General features: G+C 41.0%; 1 protein-coding gene across 2 annotated transcripts in view; it reads right to left on the bottom strand.

Moving 5' to 3' along the window:
* LOC121283502 (14-3-3 protein gamma-B) overlaps nt 1-15,906 on the bottom strand; it is a 70,124-nt gene that overhangs the window by 46,844 nt on the left and 7,374 nt on the right. Inside the window, exon 2 of one of the 2 annotated variants that reach the window (XM_041198158.1) lies at nt 8,620-8,677. The exons of the other annotated variant lie outside the window; for it this stretch is intronic. Within the exon in view, the coding sequence (XP_041054092.1) occupies nt 8,620-8,634 (15 nt within the window). The 5' untranslated portion in view covers nt 8,635-8,677. The remainder of the gene's footprint in view (nt 1-8,619; nt 8,678-15,906) is intronic. 2 annotated transcript variants of the gene reach the window in all.

The raw sequence follows: 15,906 nt of genomic DNA on the forward strand, positions 1-15,906 counted from the left end.
ATGGGCCTCAGGGTTAACAGATCAGATTTGCCACATTCCCAGCCGTTGATTTTAATTTTAATTCAGTTTGTTCCAGAAACACTTTTCACTTATATTTACACTGCAACCAATGCTTCAATACAGCCCAACTACCACTCTTGGTGGCCATAACAAGTTAACTTTGTAGGGATGTAGATTTTCAAGGGGATGATTTATTTTGGCATTACAACGCCAGTGAGGGAAGGCTAGCTTATTGCAACACCTGTGCAAATCAAACTGGTAACATAACAGTAGCATTGGGAATCTAAGAGAGTGAGATAGATAGTATAGATTTGCTTCTTTTTCCAAACCTTTTATTGGCAGTATTTCTGGTAACACTGGATCACATCCACACCACATCAGAAAGAGTCAAGTCCTTGGGCAGAAAATACCATTCATGATGGCTTCCCCTCCAAACACCTTTGAGCAATTGGCTTGTTACAGGAGTATGATTCCCATTGCTCACCTCATCTACCAGCTGAAATTAGAAAGAATGGCCAGTGCAGTACAGAGTCAGCTCCAAACAACTCCCCTGCACTGGCAACTTCCACGTCAAGACAAAGACCATCATGCGTTGTTCATGGTTCTCTCTCCAGGTACTAAACACATGGAGCTCTCAGACAAAAGGCCCAGTGGGCAGTCATCAGCTTAACATCAAGGCCTTGATTTTAAAACATGCCCCACATCTCCCACTCCACAGTTGTTGTAATATCTATAGCACCAAATCAGGCCCTGGGCAAGGTCCTCGCTTAAGAAAATGCAGGGGTGAATTCGACATGAGCACAACTTGTTTTTAACTTCACCACAGGGGAAGAGCTGATTAGTCAGAAGAGGCCCAGTCAAGCTTTAAAACTTGGTCTCTTCTTTCAGCTCCTTGTGGGCTAAGGGCAAAAGAGTTTCAGCACCCCCAGTGTCAGTTTCTTCCCCTCCCATCCCATCCCAGATTGCAGCCCCAACACGTAAGTCTCCCTTCTTCCCTTCACATGGTTATCTGACGGTAGTCTGCTGCCATTGATTTCTGCTCCTGCCTGCCAGCCAAGCTGGCCCTAGATTGGCAGGGCCTCCATATCCAACTGCGTCCTTCACCCAATACAGGGCTAGTCTGCACCCTCCTCACCTACCCATCAATAAGGGCACAAATTTCAGGGCTCGCTACGGGAATTAGATTTTGCTCTATTGAGGAAATGAGGAGCTATGATTGATCTTTTTAAAATATGAATGGAATAGATTCTGATCTGGCTGGATAGATTATTTGAACAGGATAGTTAGGGAAAGTCCAAGTTCAGAACAGAGTTAGGTTACAACAAAGTGACAGATCTCTGGCACAGATAGCCAAACTATAATCATCGCATATTGTGACTAGAAGTTTCCAAAGAGAGGTGCTGGAGTTCCAGTGAGAGGATAGCAAGTCATAGAAAGGAGGAATGCCCACTATAATAACTTGCATTTATATAGTGTAATAAAACATTAAGGCACCTCACTGGAGCTTAATTAAACGAAAATTGACACATCCACATAAAGCAGGTGAACAGAAGCTTGGTCAAAGAAGCAAGTTTTTAATCTCTTTTAAGATGCATCTTTAAAGATGGAGAGGTTTAGGGGGCAATCTCAGAGTGGAGGACCTAGGCTACTGAAAGCACAGTTAAAACGGTGGAGCAAAAAAAAACAATGTTGGGATTAATTTTAACCCCCCAAAAAACACAAGTGGGTTGGGGTCAAGTGAGGTTTGTTAAAATGTTAATCTCAAACCCAATCCTAGCCTGTCCACCTCCAGATTTAAAACGGAGGCAAGACATGGAATGGGCAGTCAGCCCACTCCCAGGAGGCAGGTTGGCAATTTACATACAAGGCTGGTATTTCAGTTACCCTGCTGTACAAGTTTAATCCTGGGTGGCTCGGTGTCTCAGGCCTTGAAAATTAAATTTAAAATTCTGGTAGAACAAGGGAGGTGAGGGCAATTGCCTTTGTAGCACTGCTTGAGGCCAGGAATGTTTTTCTAAAACACTTTTCCTGGGATTGGACCCCTATTCATTAGAATTGTCCACTTTCCCAACCTTGGTCAGGGATCAGATGCCCTCACATTTCTTTTTAATATATGGGCCAGTATTTGGTACCCATCCCTAAAGCCCTTGAACCGAATGGCTTGCTTGACCATTTCAGAGGGCAGTTAAGAGTCAACCACACTGCTGTGAGTCACATTTATCCCAGGCCAGGTCAAGGCAGCAGATTTCCAAACCAGATGAGTCTTTATAAGAATAGTTTCATGGTCACCATTACTGAGACCAGTTTTCAATTCCAGATTTATTCATTACATTTAAACCCCATGTTTCCAGTGTACTGGCCTGGTCCTCTGGATTATTTGTCCAGTGACTTTACCACTATGCCACTGTCTCTCAGCAGCAGCTGCAGGTTCCTTAAGTTCGAGTGTGCTCCGCCCAAATAAAATCACACTAACAATCCAACAGGGATCCGGTTTGAAAAGTTGCACATTGTGGAGTTGAACTCCACGGCACCCAGGGGAAACTGGACTTCTCAACCAAAACTCCACTTGCCCGCATACCAAACCCTCCCATCAATATCAGGGCTTCCGTGATCCTTGACAGTACTCAATACAACATTTCAAAATCTATAGGGAACTCATGTAAATTTGCCAGTGCATGTATATCCTAATCTTTTACACATTGAACACAATACTTAAATACTGTGATGATGGGCCAGGAGAAAAATCATAGGAGTGTCAACAAAATGGAGTGCATTTTTTCATCATTTTTGAACATTTTCATTTATATTAAAAAAAATTGGAAATTGTAGGGTGGTGGTGGAAGGAAGAAAGACTGTTTGACAGAGACACATCATCCAATTAGCCAAGAGTCTGCTCATTTTTAATTGGCATTAGAAGGCAGGGTGTTGTAAGGATGGACATATCAGACAACCATGTGTGTGGTGGGGCAGGTCAGTTGGAGGCGGGTGATCATGTCATGAAACCTACTGCACCCAACCAGAATTGGCAATGCTAGCCTAATACAATGAGACCTTGTCTCTACTCCAACACTCATCAGCTTTGATTAACCCCTAATGATCCAATTGTCACTTCTTTCCCCCCCCATAACTGCTGTCCTTTTAATACTGCATAGCAATTGCAATTTGGTGCTAATTTGCGTTGATAATGTGTCAGAGATGAGGACTTTATCCCAGCATTCTAAGCTGACATCACAGGCCCAAGGCCCAGAGGTGAAGGGACATTTTTAAACTCTGCAGCGTTTAGCTTTCCCAAACCAATTTCTTCCTTTAAAAGTAAACAGTACATGGCCTTGAAATAAGACCAAAACTGAGTAGTTTACGCACTTAAAAAACATTGCAAATGAGAAGCATCGATCAACCTTTGAAGGGTTCCTTATCTGAATATATGGAAATGCAGTTCATCACTTTTGGGAGAAGATTTTTTAAACTTTCTAGGAAGCAGAACAGTTATAGTTTGTCGAAAAAAATCCAGATATTCTTATTGTGACTCCCCAAAGCCGAATATTTCAATTTTAAAATGGTTTTGGATTAATATTTTTTCTTGAAAAAAAAATGTGCTTTGATATCAGGGCAAACAACATACAACCACATGCAGAGAGATATTTTCATCTCTGAGGGGTGAAAAAGAATCTAGTCTACCCCTTTTCTTCACTAACTATTCATCAGACTTAGAAGTTAATACTTCAGAAACTACCTTTTTTCTTTGAAGTGTGCAGTACTTGGCAACTGGGAGAGAAGATTAAACTCAGGATTGAATCGCCAAGCAACTTTCACATCTGTCTACATTCTAAAATATATTGCATAACAAGCTGCCCATGTAACAGTTCAACACACAATTGTTGCTCATGTTCTTATCTACTTGCGCTATAGGCGCAATTAATATTTGCATTGCCAGATTATGAGAAATAATCTTAGTTCTACAAAGGCAGCTACTCCACTCAGAAGTAGGAGGGGATTGTCTATTATCATAGCTTTAGGATTTATGCCCTGATTTGGAAGTTTCCACATTGAGGCAATGTGAAAAAGAGCTTCCATGGAAAGTTTTTACTTTATATCAGAGGCTCGGTTTGAATTCTAGAATGAACCTCTTAAAATTTTGAACTAAGCAAGAATATACAGCTGATAACTAGGCCTATTAGTTTACCTCCATGTAATTACCTCTCTGCTGTATAAATTCTACTACTAGATTTAGCCTGAATGCAATAGACTGACAGGGTGCTGTTTCTTTGCTTTTGAAATAACTCTCAAAACCTCCCAGGCAAAATATCCAAGGGGTAGAAAAATCTGCTTCAGTATACTAACCCACTCATATCACACAAGTGCATGTTTCAGTTCATTGGAAGTATAGGTTGAAAAATATATTTTTGATACAATGTCAGGCAACAGCCTGGATCCTCAGTCCATTACACAAAGCAGCAACAGAATACCGAGCAATAATCAGGGCAAGTGAGGAGTCACAACAGATATTTTGAACTCATTAAATTTTAGTCCTTTTGGAATGATATTCAAGTATTGTTCTGCTAATATAAAAATCCTTTAAATTATTCATAGAACTGTGGCTTGGAAATATAGTTCTTTTACAGTGTGCAAAGCAGATTTACATCAATCTGCAGTCAATAATCAGCTGTGTAAGACTACTATAGAACTACACAGTCAAAAATTATGTAAAATCACTAGTATTGCAAAAAAGAATGTTGTCAAAACTGTCTTGCATTCATCAGGACAATTCGAAGAAAATACCAGACGACTATTTGTAAATCTTTAGTGTGCATTTATGGATTTTAAAACACATTCAACAAAATATGGACCATACTGGACCTTAATTCTGATGCTCTAATTTGTTTAATAACAGTTTGTACAGTTGGAGAACTGCTCCATTTTGAACAGATAATTTGACCAATCATAAACAGACTATCTTACTCCTTTATAAAAACAAAAAAACTGCGGATGCTGGAAATCCAAAACAAAAACAGAATTACCTGGAAAAACTCAGCAGGTCTGGCAGCATCGGCGGAGAAGAAAAGAGTTGACGTTTCGAGTCCTCATGACCCAAAGGGTCATGCTGAGTTTTTCCAGGTAATTCTGTTTTTGTTTTTATCTTACTCCTTTATTTAGTCAACTGCACCATTATTGACATTGCACCATAGGTGACAAACATACATCAGGGTGCAATTCTGACCAAGTTCCCTTTTGGGGGTGAGGGGTTGAGAGAAAGAGAGCAAAGGACAGAGGTAGAGAACACTGAACAATCTTGGGGAGGAAAGATCCAAAATCTGGGCTGACATCTAGTGGGATGATCACATTTAGTCGATGTGGGTGTCCCACTCTCATTGAATGCTCTGTGGAAGCCCATAAAACTCTCACATCAACCACCCTGTCATCTTTTATAAAAGGTGGTTATGAAAGAGTTCATTGTCACAGCCTGTCAGAGCATTAAGCAGCCTACAAATCCTTCTGCTACTTCACACTGTTCTCCAATGGAAGAATGTGAAGATACAAAAAAGTGTTTAGAACTGAAATTAAAAATAGTATTATATTGGAAGAAATTAGTTAATAAATGAAACCAACTGGTTATACTGTAGCTGGTGAGCATTGATTATAAAAAGGGTCTTTTTTTCTGTATTTCTCCAAATGCCTCTAAATGAATAATGCACATTGGGATGTAGAGTGTCAGCAATATATTAAGCAAATGTATTGCCTGGTATATTACACCTGGGTTATTCCCTCTTGAATGGAGATATGCCTATGGGCCTTCATGAACTATGGCTAATTATTTACCACTAATGTATCAGTGTTCCTGAGCTCAGAACTGGACAATAAACATCAATTGCTCAGGTTTTCGATAGAATATAGTTTTTTGTTTGAGGGCAATTATCAATATCTTCAGAAAGAGGGAGGGAGAGATGGACAGTATCTTGAGAATTTTGAGCCAGCACTAAGGGAGAAAAAGTTGTAATTATTACAATACCATACCTGACTGCCCAAAAAAATAATTAGGACATCTCAGAATAACTTTACGATGCCTCACATCTTATGGAAAGTGACTCACTTTAATCAAAAGTTAGAAAACTATGCACTTGTTCCTATGAAAACTGTTTCTGCAACACCTTATCCAGGTCAGGTGATGGTCCCGATTGAGATCCATGCTCCCAAGTCTTCCCCTGTAGACCTTTGAACAGTTACACTGCCCAACAAGACTTGTAATAGTAACCAAGAGATACACAATTCATTGATACACCAACATTTAAGTGAATAAGATGGCAGAAGCACTAAGACAGAATGCTGGCACAAAAATTTTAGTAAAGCATGATTAGATATGTAAAACTTTCATAGAGTGTCCAGCTGTACTGTGAAAAGACATTCCAAATTTGAACAGAGTCCAAAAAGGATATTTTGAGTTGCATAACAGAAGGGTGATTATTTGTGGCTGAAAGGCTTTCACTGGTGGTTGTAGTTAGAATCAGGCAAGACAGGTGGCCATTCAGCCCATTGTACCAGTGCCAGGTCTTTGAAAGAGCTGATTCCACTCCCCATGCTCTTTTCCCATAGCCCTAACAAATGTAAAAATGGAAACATTTGCAATTTCCTTTCAAAAATTACTGTTGAATCTGCTTCCACCATCCTTTCGGACAACACATTCCAACAGCTTACTGCAGAATAAATTAATTCTCAAAACACATGGTGCTTCAACTGACCTTTCCCTGATTGAATAAACTGAACGTATTTACTTCATAGCTTGGCTTCGTTATCCTAACATATCAAATCTCTATCTTAGCGGAACACATTTGTGCACAAATGGGGCAAAGCTCTTGCCCTTATAAAACAGTGCATCAGCCAGCTCATCATGCCATTGGAAGCCCACAGCTATTCTAAATAAGCCTAGTGGCAGTATTGATAAACAATCACCATGATGTTCTATAGCTTAACTGACACTATTGGGTCGATATTAATCCTGTGACAGTTTCAAGGGAATAGGGTCTGGGGCAAGTGAAACACACTTGCTGGCCTATATTTCATGCCTGAGGTAAATGCTGAGCCTTATGTGTGTGCCATGGGTCAGCTGTCTGCTCAAAACAGGCAGAAAATAGCTGGCTGATGGGCAGGAGAGGAATTTTGAGCCAGCACTAAGGGAGAATTCACTGGAATTATGAGTAGTCACTGGAGGCTACTCAGTAAGGTCTCTTAGGAGCTGTGGGGGAGGGGAAGAGAGCATGTCCAAGACAGGGAATGGCAACTTTCTTTATGGAGTTTTGAGATCGCACATTTGCTCCTTCTGGCCCTCAGAGGGTCTCTTTGGTCTACAAACCAGGACTTCCACACTCAGGCCCTAGTTAAAATTCAATCCATCAGGACCTGATTTGCTTAAACTCACACAGACACGCCAGCTTTGGGCAGGTGTTTCATCTGCCTGAAGAATCCTGCATGTTAAGACAGGTCAGGTCTATGTGGGCACCTTTTATAATGACCCACCCGCATTGGTACACAGTATCCACCCTTACACGTCAACAAAAAAAAAAATCAACGGTCCCTAATTGTGCAAGCTGATAGAGAAACCTAGAGTGCCGATGACATCCTCCATTAAAGATAGAAATATGCAAACAGACAGTACATTGTTTTACCCATCTGAATGGGTCACAGATGTGGAGAAACCACTGATGGTTATCAAGATATTTTACACTTCACTAAAAACATAGAAGTAACTGCACACAAGTGATCAACCTGTCACACAATACATCTATTTCAAAAGATAGCTTTCCACAGTTATAACATTGTACCAACTTGTGCCTGTGATTTCAATTCTAAGTGGATGTCAGCCAGTGCAACTCCCGGTTTGTCACAATCCCTGAGCATCAAGCCAATTCACAATTGGCTTAAGGTGATCGCTTGGCATCAGTTGCTCAGTGGGGCCAAGAGAAACAGTGATCCATCATTACATCTTCAGGGAATAACTAAGCAATCCAAACTAAATCCTCTGCAACTCCTCCAGAAGTTGGAGCACCAGCTGCTTTGCTTGAAGGCTGAACCTTTGAATAAGCTCTTTACCATTCAGAAACACAAAGCTGACTCAAATACAATTCTGCTCTAATCTTGGAAGGGCAAGAGAACTCTTCCCCTTGAGGGGCTGGCCCATGCAAAGAATCTTTTTTGTGCATTTAATACTCAATTAGACTACTGAGAAGGGTTCATTTGGCCTGTACTCCGTTGACTTGAGAAAATGGAGGGGTGACCTGGCCACCAAGGTGCCCAATATGTTAAAAGGATTCACTAAGATAGATAGTGGTTTCTAAGATAGAAACCATTCTTCTGGTAGGGGAAAGCAAGAAAGAGATAACGTGATGCCATTCAGACCTGAAATCAGGAAGCACTTTTTCAGAGTAATAGAAAACTGGAACACTCTCTCCTCTCCCCTCACTACCAACACACCACCACCACTCCACCCCCTGCTCTAACCCCCAAAAGGCTGTGGATGTTGGAACGAGAGGTTTCAAGACTGATCGATTTTCACTGGGTAAGCTTATCAAGAGATATGAAGCAAAGACAGTTAAGTGGATTTGAGGTGCACATCAACCATGACCTAACTGAATAGTGAAACATGTCTGATGGGCTGAGTGGTCTTTTTTTGTTCCTAATGTTCAACCTGGAAAAATAAAAAAAATACGTTAATCAGTCCCTATCGCTGTAAGAAATAAACAAAAGGTCATCAATGGTCTATGCCAATTGTTTTTATTTCCCAAATTGCTGTTTGTTGGACCAGAGGCAGCTTTCATCTTCCAGTCCCTTCCTACAGCTACATTCAGTCCCAACTAGTAATGCTTTCTCTTTGGCTTGCTCTCCAAAACAAGTTGGTGGAAGGAGTTCCAAGGAGAGTACTGCAGTAAATAGATCAAGCCCAGTGATCTGCCAGGCCACGATGTTTGAAACAGAAATGTCAACATGTCTTTTAAATTACCACCATGTCTGCCTCCACGACATTTCAAATGCTAAATTAAGATAGCGTTTTCATGCACGATAGTAAAAAGCTGCAGAGATTGAACTGACTGAAAAGGAAAAGAAAATGATAGAAAAGGCGGATCAATCCTGAAACATGGGATTAACTGTATTATCATTGCTTTTTCTTGTAAAATTTGCATTGGATCTTTTTTGAAGATATAAAGTAATTAAAACAGGAGGGGGAAAAATAAGAAATATATAAGAACAACTTTGAAGCAGAAGAACAAATTAGAGCATTTGGCCTAATCATTCTTTATACTAATGCACATATAAGGAACAAACTGAATGAATTGCAGGTGCAAATTCAACATGATGGTATGTGGTGAACATTACCGAGACATGGCTATCAGATTGTCAGGACTGGAAACCAAATAAACCAGATAATAATGTCTACAGGAAAGGCAGGGAAAATGGTCCAGCGTAAGGAGTAGCCTTAGCAATTAAGAAGGAAATCATTTTGATGTGAGAGTATATAATAAAGAGGTAACCAGTTAATGTTAATTATATATTGATTATGTTTAAATGTACGCAGGTGGTGAGCATTAATTGAACTTTCACTTGAGCCCCATATAAATAAACTCCCTTCTGTGACAAATGGGCATAGGGGAGACTAAATGGCATCCTCACTCCTGGGAATGTTCCTTTACTTTGACTTAAATTTCATCTAAAGTTCTGGGGTTTTGTTACAGTGGGTTAGTGGTGTTCCCTTCCAATGGTGCATTTCGTTCCTCTTGACTGGCAACCTTAAAGGTTGGTTTATAAGAGGTATAGACACACACTAAAATTGTGTTTGTTAGTGTTAGATGGTGTATGCTAGTAAAAGGTGTAACTCTAAATATATATAAAAATGTGTAAAGATTGGCTCCAGTTCTACCTTTTACCAACTGACTTTCTGGAATAGCACAGGCAGTGGAAACCTATGGGTTTGTCAACATTAAGAAATCAGAAAAGGATTTAAGTTGTAGTGTGAGCTGTGTATAGGTCCCTGGTAGTAGCTATGAAGTGGTAGATATAATAAATACAGAGATTGGACAAGCATGTAGCAACGGCAGAATGGTTTTAATGATGGATTTTAACTTTCATATTGATTGGGATAAACAGACTAGCCAGTCAGAATGTAAATTCCCAAGGACGTCCAGGATGGTTTTCTGCAATAAGTCCTAGAGCCAATAGAATGCATGCTATATTATATATGGTAATGAGCCAGATCTAATTAACAGCTTAATGGTACATGAACATTTATCAAATGGTGATCATAATATTATCAACACTGTTGATTCAAAGGGAGAAATGTGATACAGCTCCAAAGGTTCTAGGTTTAGGCAAGGCTGACTTCAATGCAATAAGATGAGACAGAGATAGCCTGTCCACAGTAAGCTGAACAAATCTGTTAATGGGTAAATTAACCGATGATCAGTGGAATTCTAAAAACTCAAAGGAGATGGTGGATCCTGTTGGATGGTTCCCTGAGCAGACTGTCAAAGTCATTTGGCAGAATGCCTCATCACCAGAGCTTTCCAACAAGCTTCAAGATGTAGCTTGGCTGGTGGTGAGAAAGGCCCTCCATCAGATCCTTCCTACACGCTAGGAGTCTCACCCCCTCTGCATGCTGCCCTCGAGATGACTGTGATGGGAAAGAGACTGTTGTTCACCTCCTTGTGGAATGTGCCTTTAGAAAGAAGGTCTGGAGAGAGATGCAGTGCTTTTTGTCGAGATTCATCCTGAGCAGTTCTGTGACACAGGACTCTGTGCTCTACGGGCTGTTCCCAGGGGGACACACCGAGACAGTAGCAGGAGGATCATCAACTCGGTGAAAAACACTCTTTGGTCTGCTCGAAACTTGTTGGTCTTCCAGTACAAAGAGTTGTCCCTGATCAAGTGTTGCAGACTGGAACATTCCAAGATCCAGGACTACGTGCTGAGGGACGCATTAAAGGTTGGGGCAGCCACCACAAAGGCGCAATGGGGAAGGTCAGTGTCTAAGACCCTTCTGCCATTGTGCACCGAGGGGTTGGGAATTGTATAGACTCCTTGGGCTGTACGACTCAATGAATGTATGTAGTGAAAACTAAATGTATCATAATTGTATTGAAGCACCTCAGAGTGCAACATGATGTGTGTTGATAGTGCAATGTTATTGGAGTTGTCTGTAATGACATATTGAAACGACTATTGAAGCACCTCATGATCTATGTGGGAAATGTGAATCTGATTGCATTTTTTGTGATGGCCATTTTGAAATGTTTCATAATGTTCTTTCAGATATTTTATTAATAAAATATATTTTTCCCCCCAAGAAATTCTAAAAACTCAAGCCAAATCTTTCAGGAGTGAAATTAGGCAACAATTCTAAAACACAAAAGTTGATAGATATTTGAAACTCTTTACAAATAATTGCTCTAGCATCAATTTCCAATTTTAAAACTGAGATGAGATTTTTTTGATAATCAAAGGTATTAAGGGATATGGGGTAAAGGCAGATATATGGAGTTAGGTCACAGATCAGCCATAATCCCATTGAATGGCAGATCAGGCTGGAGGGGCTCAATGTCATGTTCCTCTATTCCATGAATCCCTTCATGTTTGCCCTCGTGTCAGCAGCAACTCCATTGGCTGGGTCGTGTGAGCCGAAGAGATGATGGCTGCATCCCCAAAGACATTCTCTATGGCGAGCTTGCATGCTATTGGAGTAAGACCAACAGGCCACCCATGTTTGCGATAAGAGGATATCCACAAGCAAGACTTCAGGTTGACTGGGATTGGAGGTGCTGCACAGGAAGTCCTCGCTGCTGACCAGAGTGTCTGGACACAGTCAGGGAGGGAGCGGAAAAAGCAGAGGACAAAAATGACCAGACGGCAGAAGAGAGCCCACCGCAAGGAAAAAAAACATCAGGCAGCTTGGGGCATCTGTGCCAGTAGTGGAAGGGACTGCCACACTCAAATCCACCTCAGTCACAACAGACAATTTTCAATCCAGAAGTGACATACACCCTGGGAACAGTCTGTCGTTTCCCAAGGTGGATGGATGCCATCATGATAGTCCATGGAGCCGGACAACTAGACAGTCATAGACATCCATTTTAAAGGCTTCAAAGCAGATATGACCAGAGCAAGTGCCATGAGGAACTATCTTTCTACCACACCTTCACTATTCTCTATGGGAAAAAAAGCTTTCCAGAACAGTCTTCACTGATTCTTACAGTTCATGTGACACATGGGTAGGATCCAAGCAACAGCAGCTGTAGCCTGATGCAATGAATAAATATTATTCCATTATTATAGAACTATTAACTCAGACAGACTTTTAGGATTAAGTTATATTGAAGATTGCATCAATCATTGCATTTTATTCACAAAGCTAAAACTCAGCCCATGAATGAAAGCTCAAATTAACAGGCTATTTAAAATGAAAAAATCCTACTTTCAAAAAGGACATCAACAGTCTCACATTCCTGTTATTCTTTGGCGAACAGCTAATGAATTATTTGTAGAGGAAAAGAATACTGAAGGCCACAAAATCTGGAATAGAAGCAAGAATTAGGCTCTGCTGAAATGTCCTACCCAAAAATGTCAATCCATTTGTTTTCTTTTGGATGTTGGTTGACTTGCCATGCATTTCCAGGAATGAATCCGATGATAATTGAAGCTCATCATCCAAGTTATTTCTACCCAGAGATAAAATGTGGGTTTTCTTTTCCAATGGCGACACCACAAGTCGAGCAGCAGCAACCCTACTGTGGTTAAACCGGGAAATGACAGGTTTTTTGCCGAGGGAGAACTTGAAGCTTCATTTTTACTAACTGGGAATCCGGAGCAGGTAGACGCTCAATGTTCAGGGTCTGACGTCTTTCACCATCTCATTACTGCCAAGTGATATCCAGCACCCAATGGTGTCTCAGCCATTTATTGGAAATTGGGCTGGTTCACTTGTAATTGCCACCTGCTCCCAATTTCCTGCAGCAATGTTAAGAGGAAAGCCAAACAGCCCATAATCGCACTTAAAAAATACACGACTGAGATGCTTAACATTGCTTTTCCTTTTAAGGGTTTCATATTACTTGGCTAAAAGCTAAAAGATGATTCAAGGCAGAATCCCTTTTACTGGGGTGTCAGAGCCTCCAATAGTAGCAATTTTAAATACATCACCATCTGACAAGTAGTAACGTGGGAACATACCAGACTGTTCATCATTGGATGCAAGGCACTAGAAAACCAATCAAGGAAACCACTGCTTCTCACCACTTCCCTGTTCCATAATCAAATGTAAGGTGAAGGAAACTAGCTGCGGTTGGTGTTTCTTTCAGAGAGCAATCTGGTCACAACTATTTTCCTTGCATTACACCTTTCTTAATCTTGGAAGCAATACTTGCTTTTGCGTCACCTTATTAGTGCTCTCAAATCTCACTAATGGCTTCACTCATGATTAACTAGTTTACAGTGGAGTTCCTCTTATTAGGCTGGAGAACACAGCAGCAATTTTGCACCCAGCAAGATTATACCCACAATAGAACTGAGGAGTCTAATTAACCCTTATTTGGTGGCAGTGAGTGGGCAGAGCAAGGTTAGTCAGAACGCCAGGGAAAACTCCCTGCTCGTCTTCCAACACTGTCATAGGATCCAACAGAATCAGTGGGAATAAGGCAATGCAGACAGACATCTAATGATTCATCCAAATGCAACACTTCCTGGGTAACGCACTCGAGTGTCAGTTTAGCAAGCCTGGTCCCATGGCTCCATTAATGCCGCTGTTGAGCAGTTACAACATGTCCTGGTGACCCTAGGAAACTCCCTTCCTAGGCTTCCCTCGTTATAGGCTAGGCATCTCACAGAGGCAAAGTTAGACAGATATCATATAGTTAATCAAGCTTTGCAAACCCATTTTCTGGTGTCCTGAAACAGAAAATCAAAAGGCCCAGCACAAGACATTGCTAGGAAAGGTGAAGAGAGACCCCATCATAGGAACACTTCAAGCAGCCAATTATTATTGTAGTAGCATGAGAAATATTCAAAAAGACTTGCAATCTTCAGCTAGAGACATCTACTAGGAAATGTAGAAGTGCCACCATGAGAAGGGGTCCTTGCAAGCTTGACATCTGTCACTACAATCAATAATATGAGGCACAATCCTTTGTTTTACTCTTTACTGAAAGGGGCAAATCACATACACCAGTAGAACATGCTGAATGAGCACCAGAAAACAGCAAGACACGAGGAGAGGTGTCACTCTGTTATATCATCCAAAGTAATGTCAGCGACTAGTCTTTAAAGACCATCTTAAATAGTCAACCTGACAAGCCAACAAACCGTCCTCACTCTCTGCTTCCTCCCCATGTTAGAAATGTCTGCTCCAAGCTAAATACCAATATGGCTATGGAAAGCCCAGGCAAGGAGCACAGGAGTATGGGTAGAGGAGACTCTTCATCAATTTCCCTGTCAGGAGAGGCTGGAGCTTCTGCTGGTGTCAGTGCCACCTGTCTCCCGACAGAGAGAGAAAAAGGAATCAGTAGATGATGGTCAGGTTTTCCTTCATTCTAATGCATTGCAAAGGTGATATTCCAAAGTCCTCAACAATTCCATTCAGTTCTTTCCTGCTCAATAATATGTAAAGTTAACTAGGGTAATATTACAGTTCCAGGGGATGTATCTCTAGAGAGTTTAGATATATGGTATTATATGTTATTTATCTCTATTCTCCACCTGGATTATAGACAGACATGTACTTTAAATAAAAATGGCAGGATAGAACACACTCCCCTGGTCTACTGTCCTTTGCCACATTCCTGGGTCACAAGTCACCTTTTTGCCAGATTTCCATATTTCTCTCCTCTATTCTGCTGTAACCATTTACACCTCCTCTGTGTGCACATCTTATGTTTCTTTTCTTGTTCCTTACAGAATGTTGCGTTAGAGGGATATGGATGTTCTTTTACATGAATCACAAACCGTCAGCATTCAGCTACAGCAAGTAATTAGGAAGGCAAATGGAATGTTAGCCTTTATTGCAAGGGGGATGGAGTATAAAAGTAGGCAAGTCTTGCTACAACTGTACAGCACATTGGTGAGACTGCTCCTGGAATATGGTGTTCAGTTTAGTTTTGTTTCCCTTACTTGAGGGATATACATTACAATGTAATGGAGGCAATTCAGAGAAGGTTCACTGGGCTGACTCATAGAATGAGGGGTTTGTCTCATCAGGGAAGGTTGAGAAAGTTGGGAATATACTCATTGGAGTTTAGAAGGATGAGGTGATCTTACTGAAAGGTCAGATTCAGAGGGAGCTTGACATAGTCGATGCTGAGAAGATGTTTCCTCTTGGAAACAGGGGGCACAGTTTCAAAATAAGGGGTCTCCCATTTAAGATGAAGACAAGGAAGAATTTCTTCTCTAAAAGAGTTATTTGGCATGCTCTTCTCTAACAACAGTGGAGGCTGGGCCATGAAAGCTCCCTTCCATCATTTAATCATTCCTGCCTTCCACCCCATCACAGATCTTCCCTTTTGTTCTTTTTTCCCCCCCAGCATCTCCCCTTTACCTCACTCAGTACTTACTTAAAAAGGCCAGACTGAAATGTTAACTCTCTCTCTCCCCCCATGTGCTGCCAGGCCTGTTGAATGTCATCCAGCATTTGCTCTTCAGATTTTCCAGCATCCACAGCATTTCCTTTATCAAGCATTTTGGTAGGATGCCCTTTTAACCCCAACTACAAGACAATACATATTTTGCCCTTGAAGACCAGAAAAAGTTGTGAAGTCCATTGCCAGATGTGCTATAAGGCACCATTTTCAAACACTAAGATTATTCTTCTTTCCTCCCACTTCCTCCAATGATTCATATTGGGGTGTGGTCGTACTGTGATTCATCCAAATGATCACTGTG

This window comes from Carcharodon carcharias, chromosome 10 (genome assembly GCF_017639515.1).
Source record: "Carcharodon carcharias isolate sCarCar2 chromosome 10, sCarCar2.pri, whole genome shotgun sequence".
In the NCBI taxonomy this organism is placed as follows: domain Eukaryota; kingdom Metazoa; phylum Chordata; class Chondrichthyes; order Lamniformes; family Lamnidae; genus Carcharodon; species Carcharodon carcharias.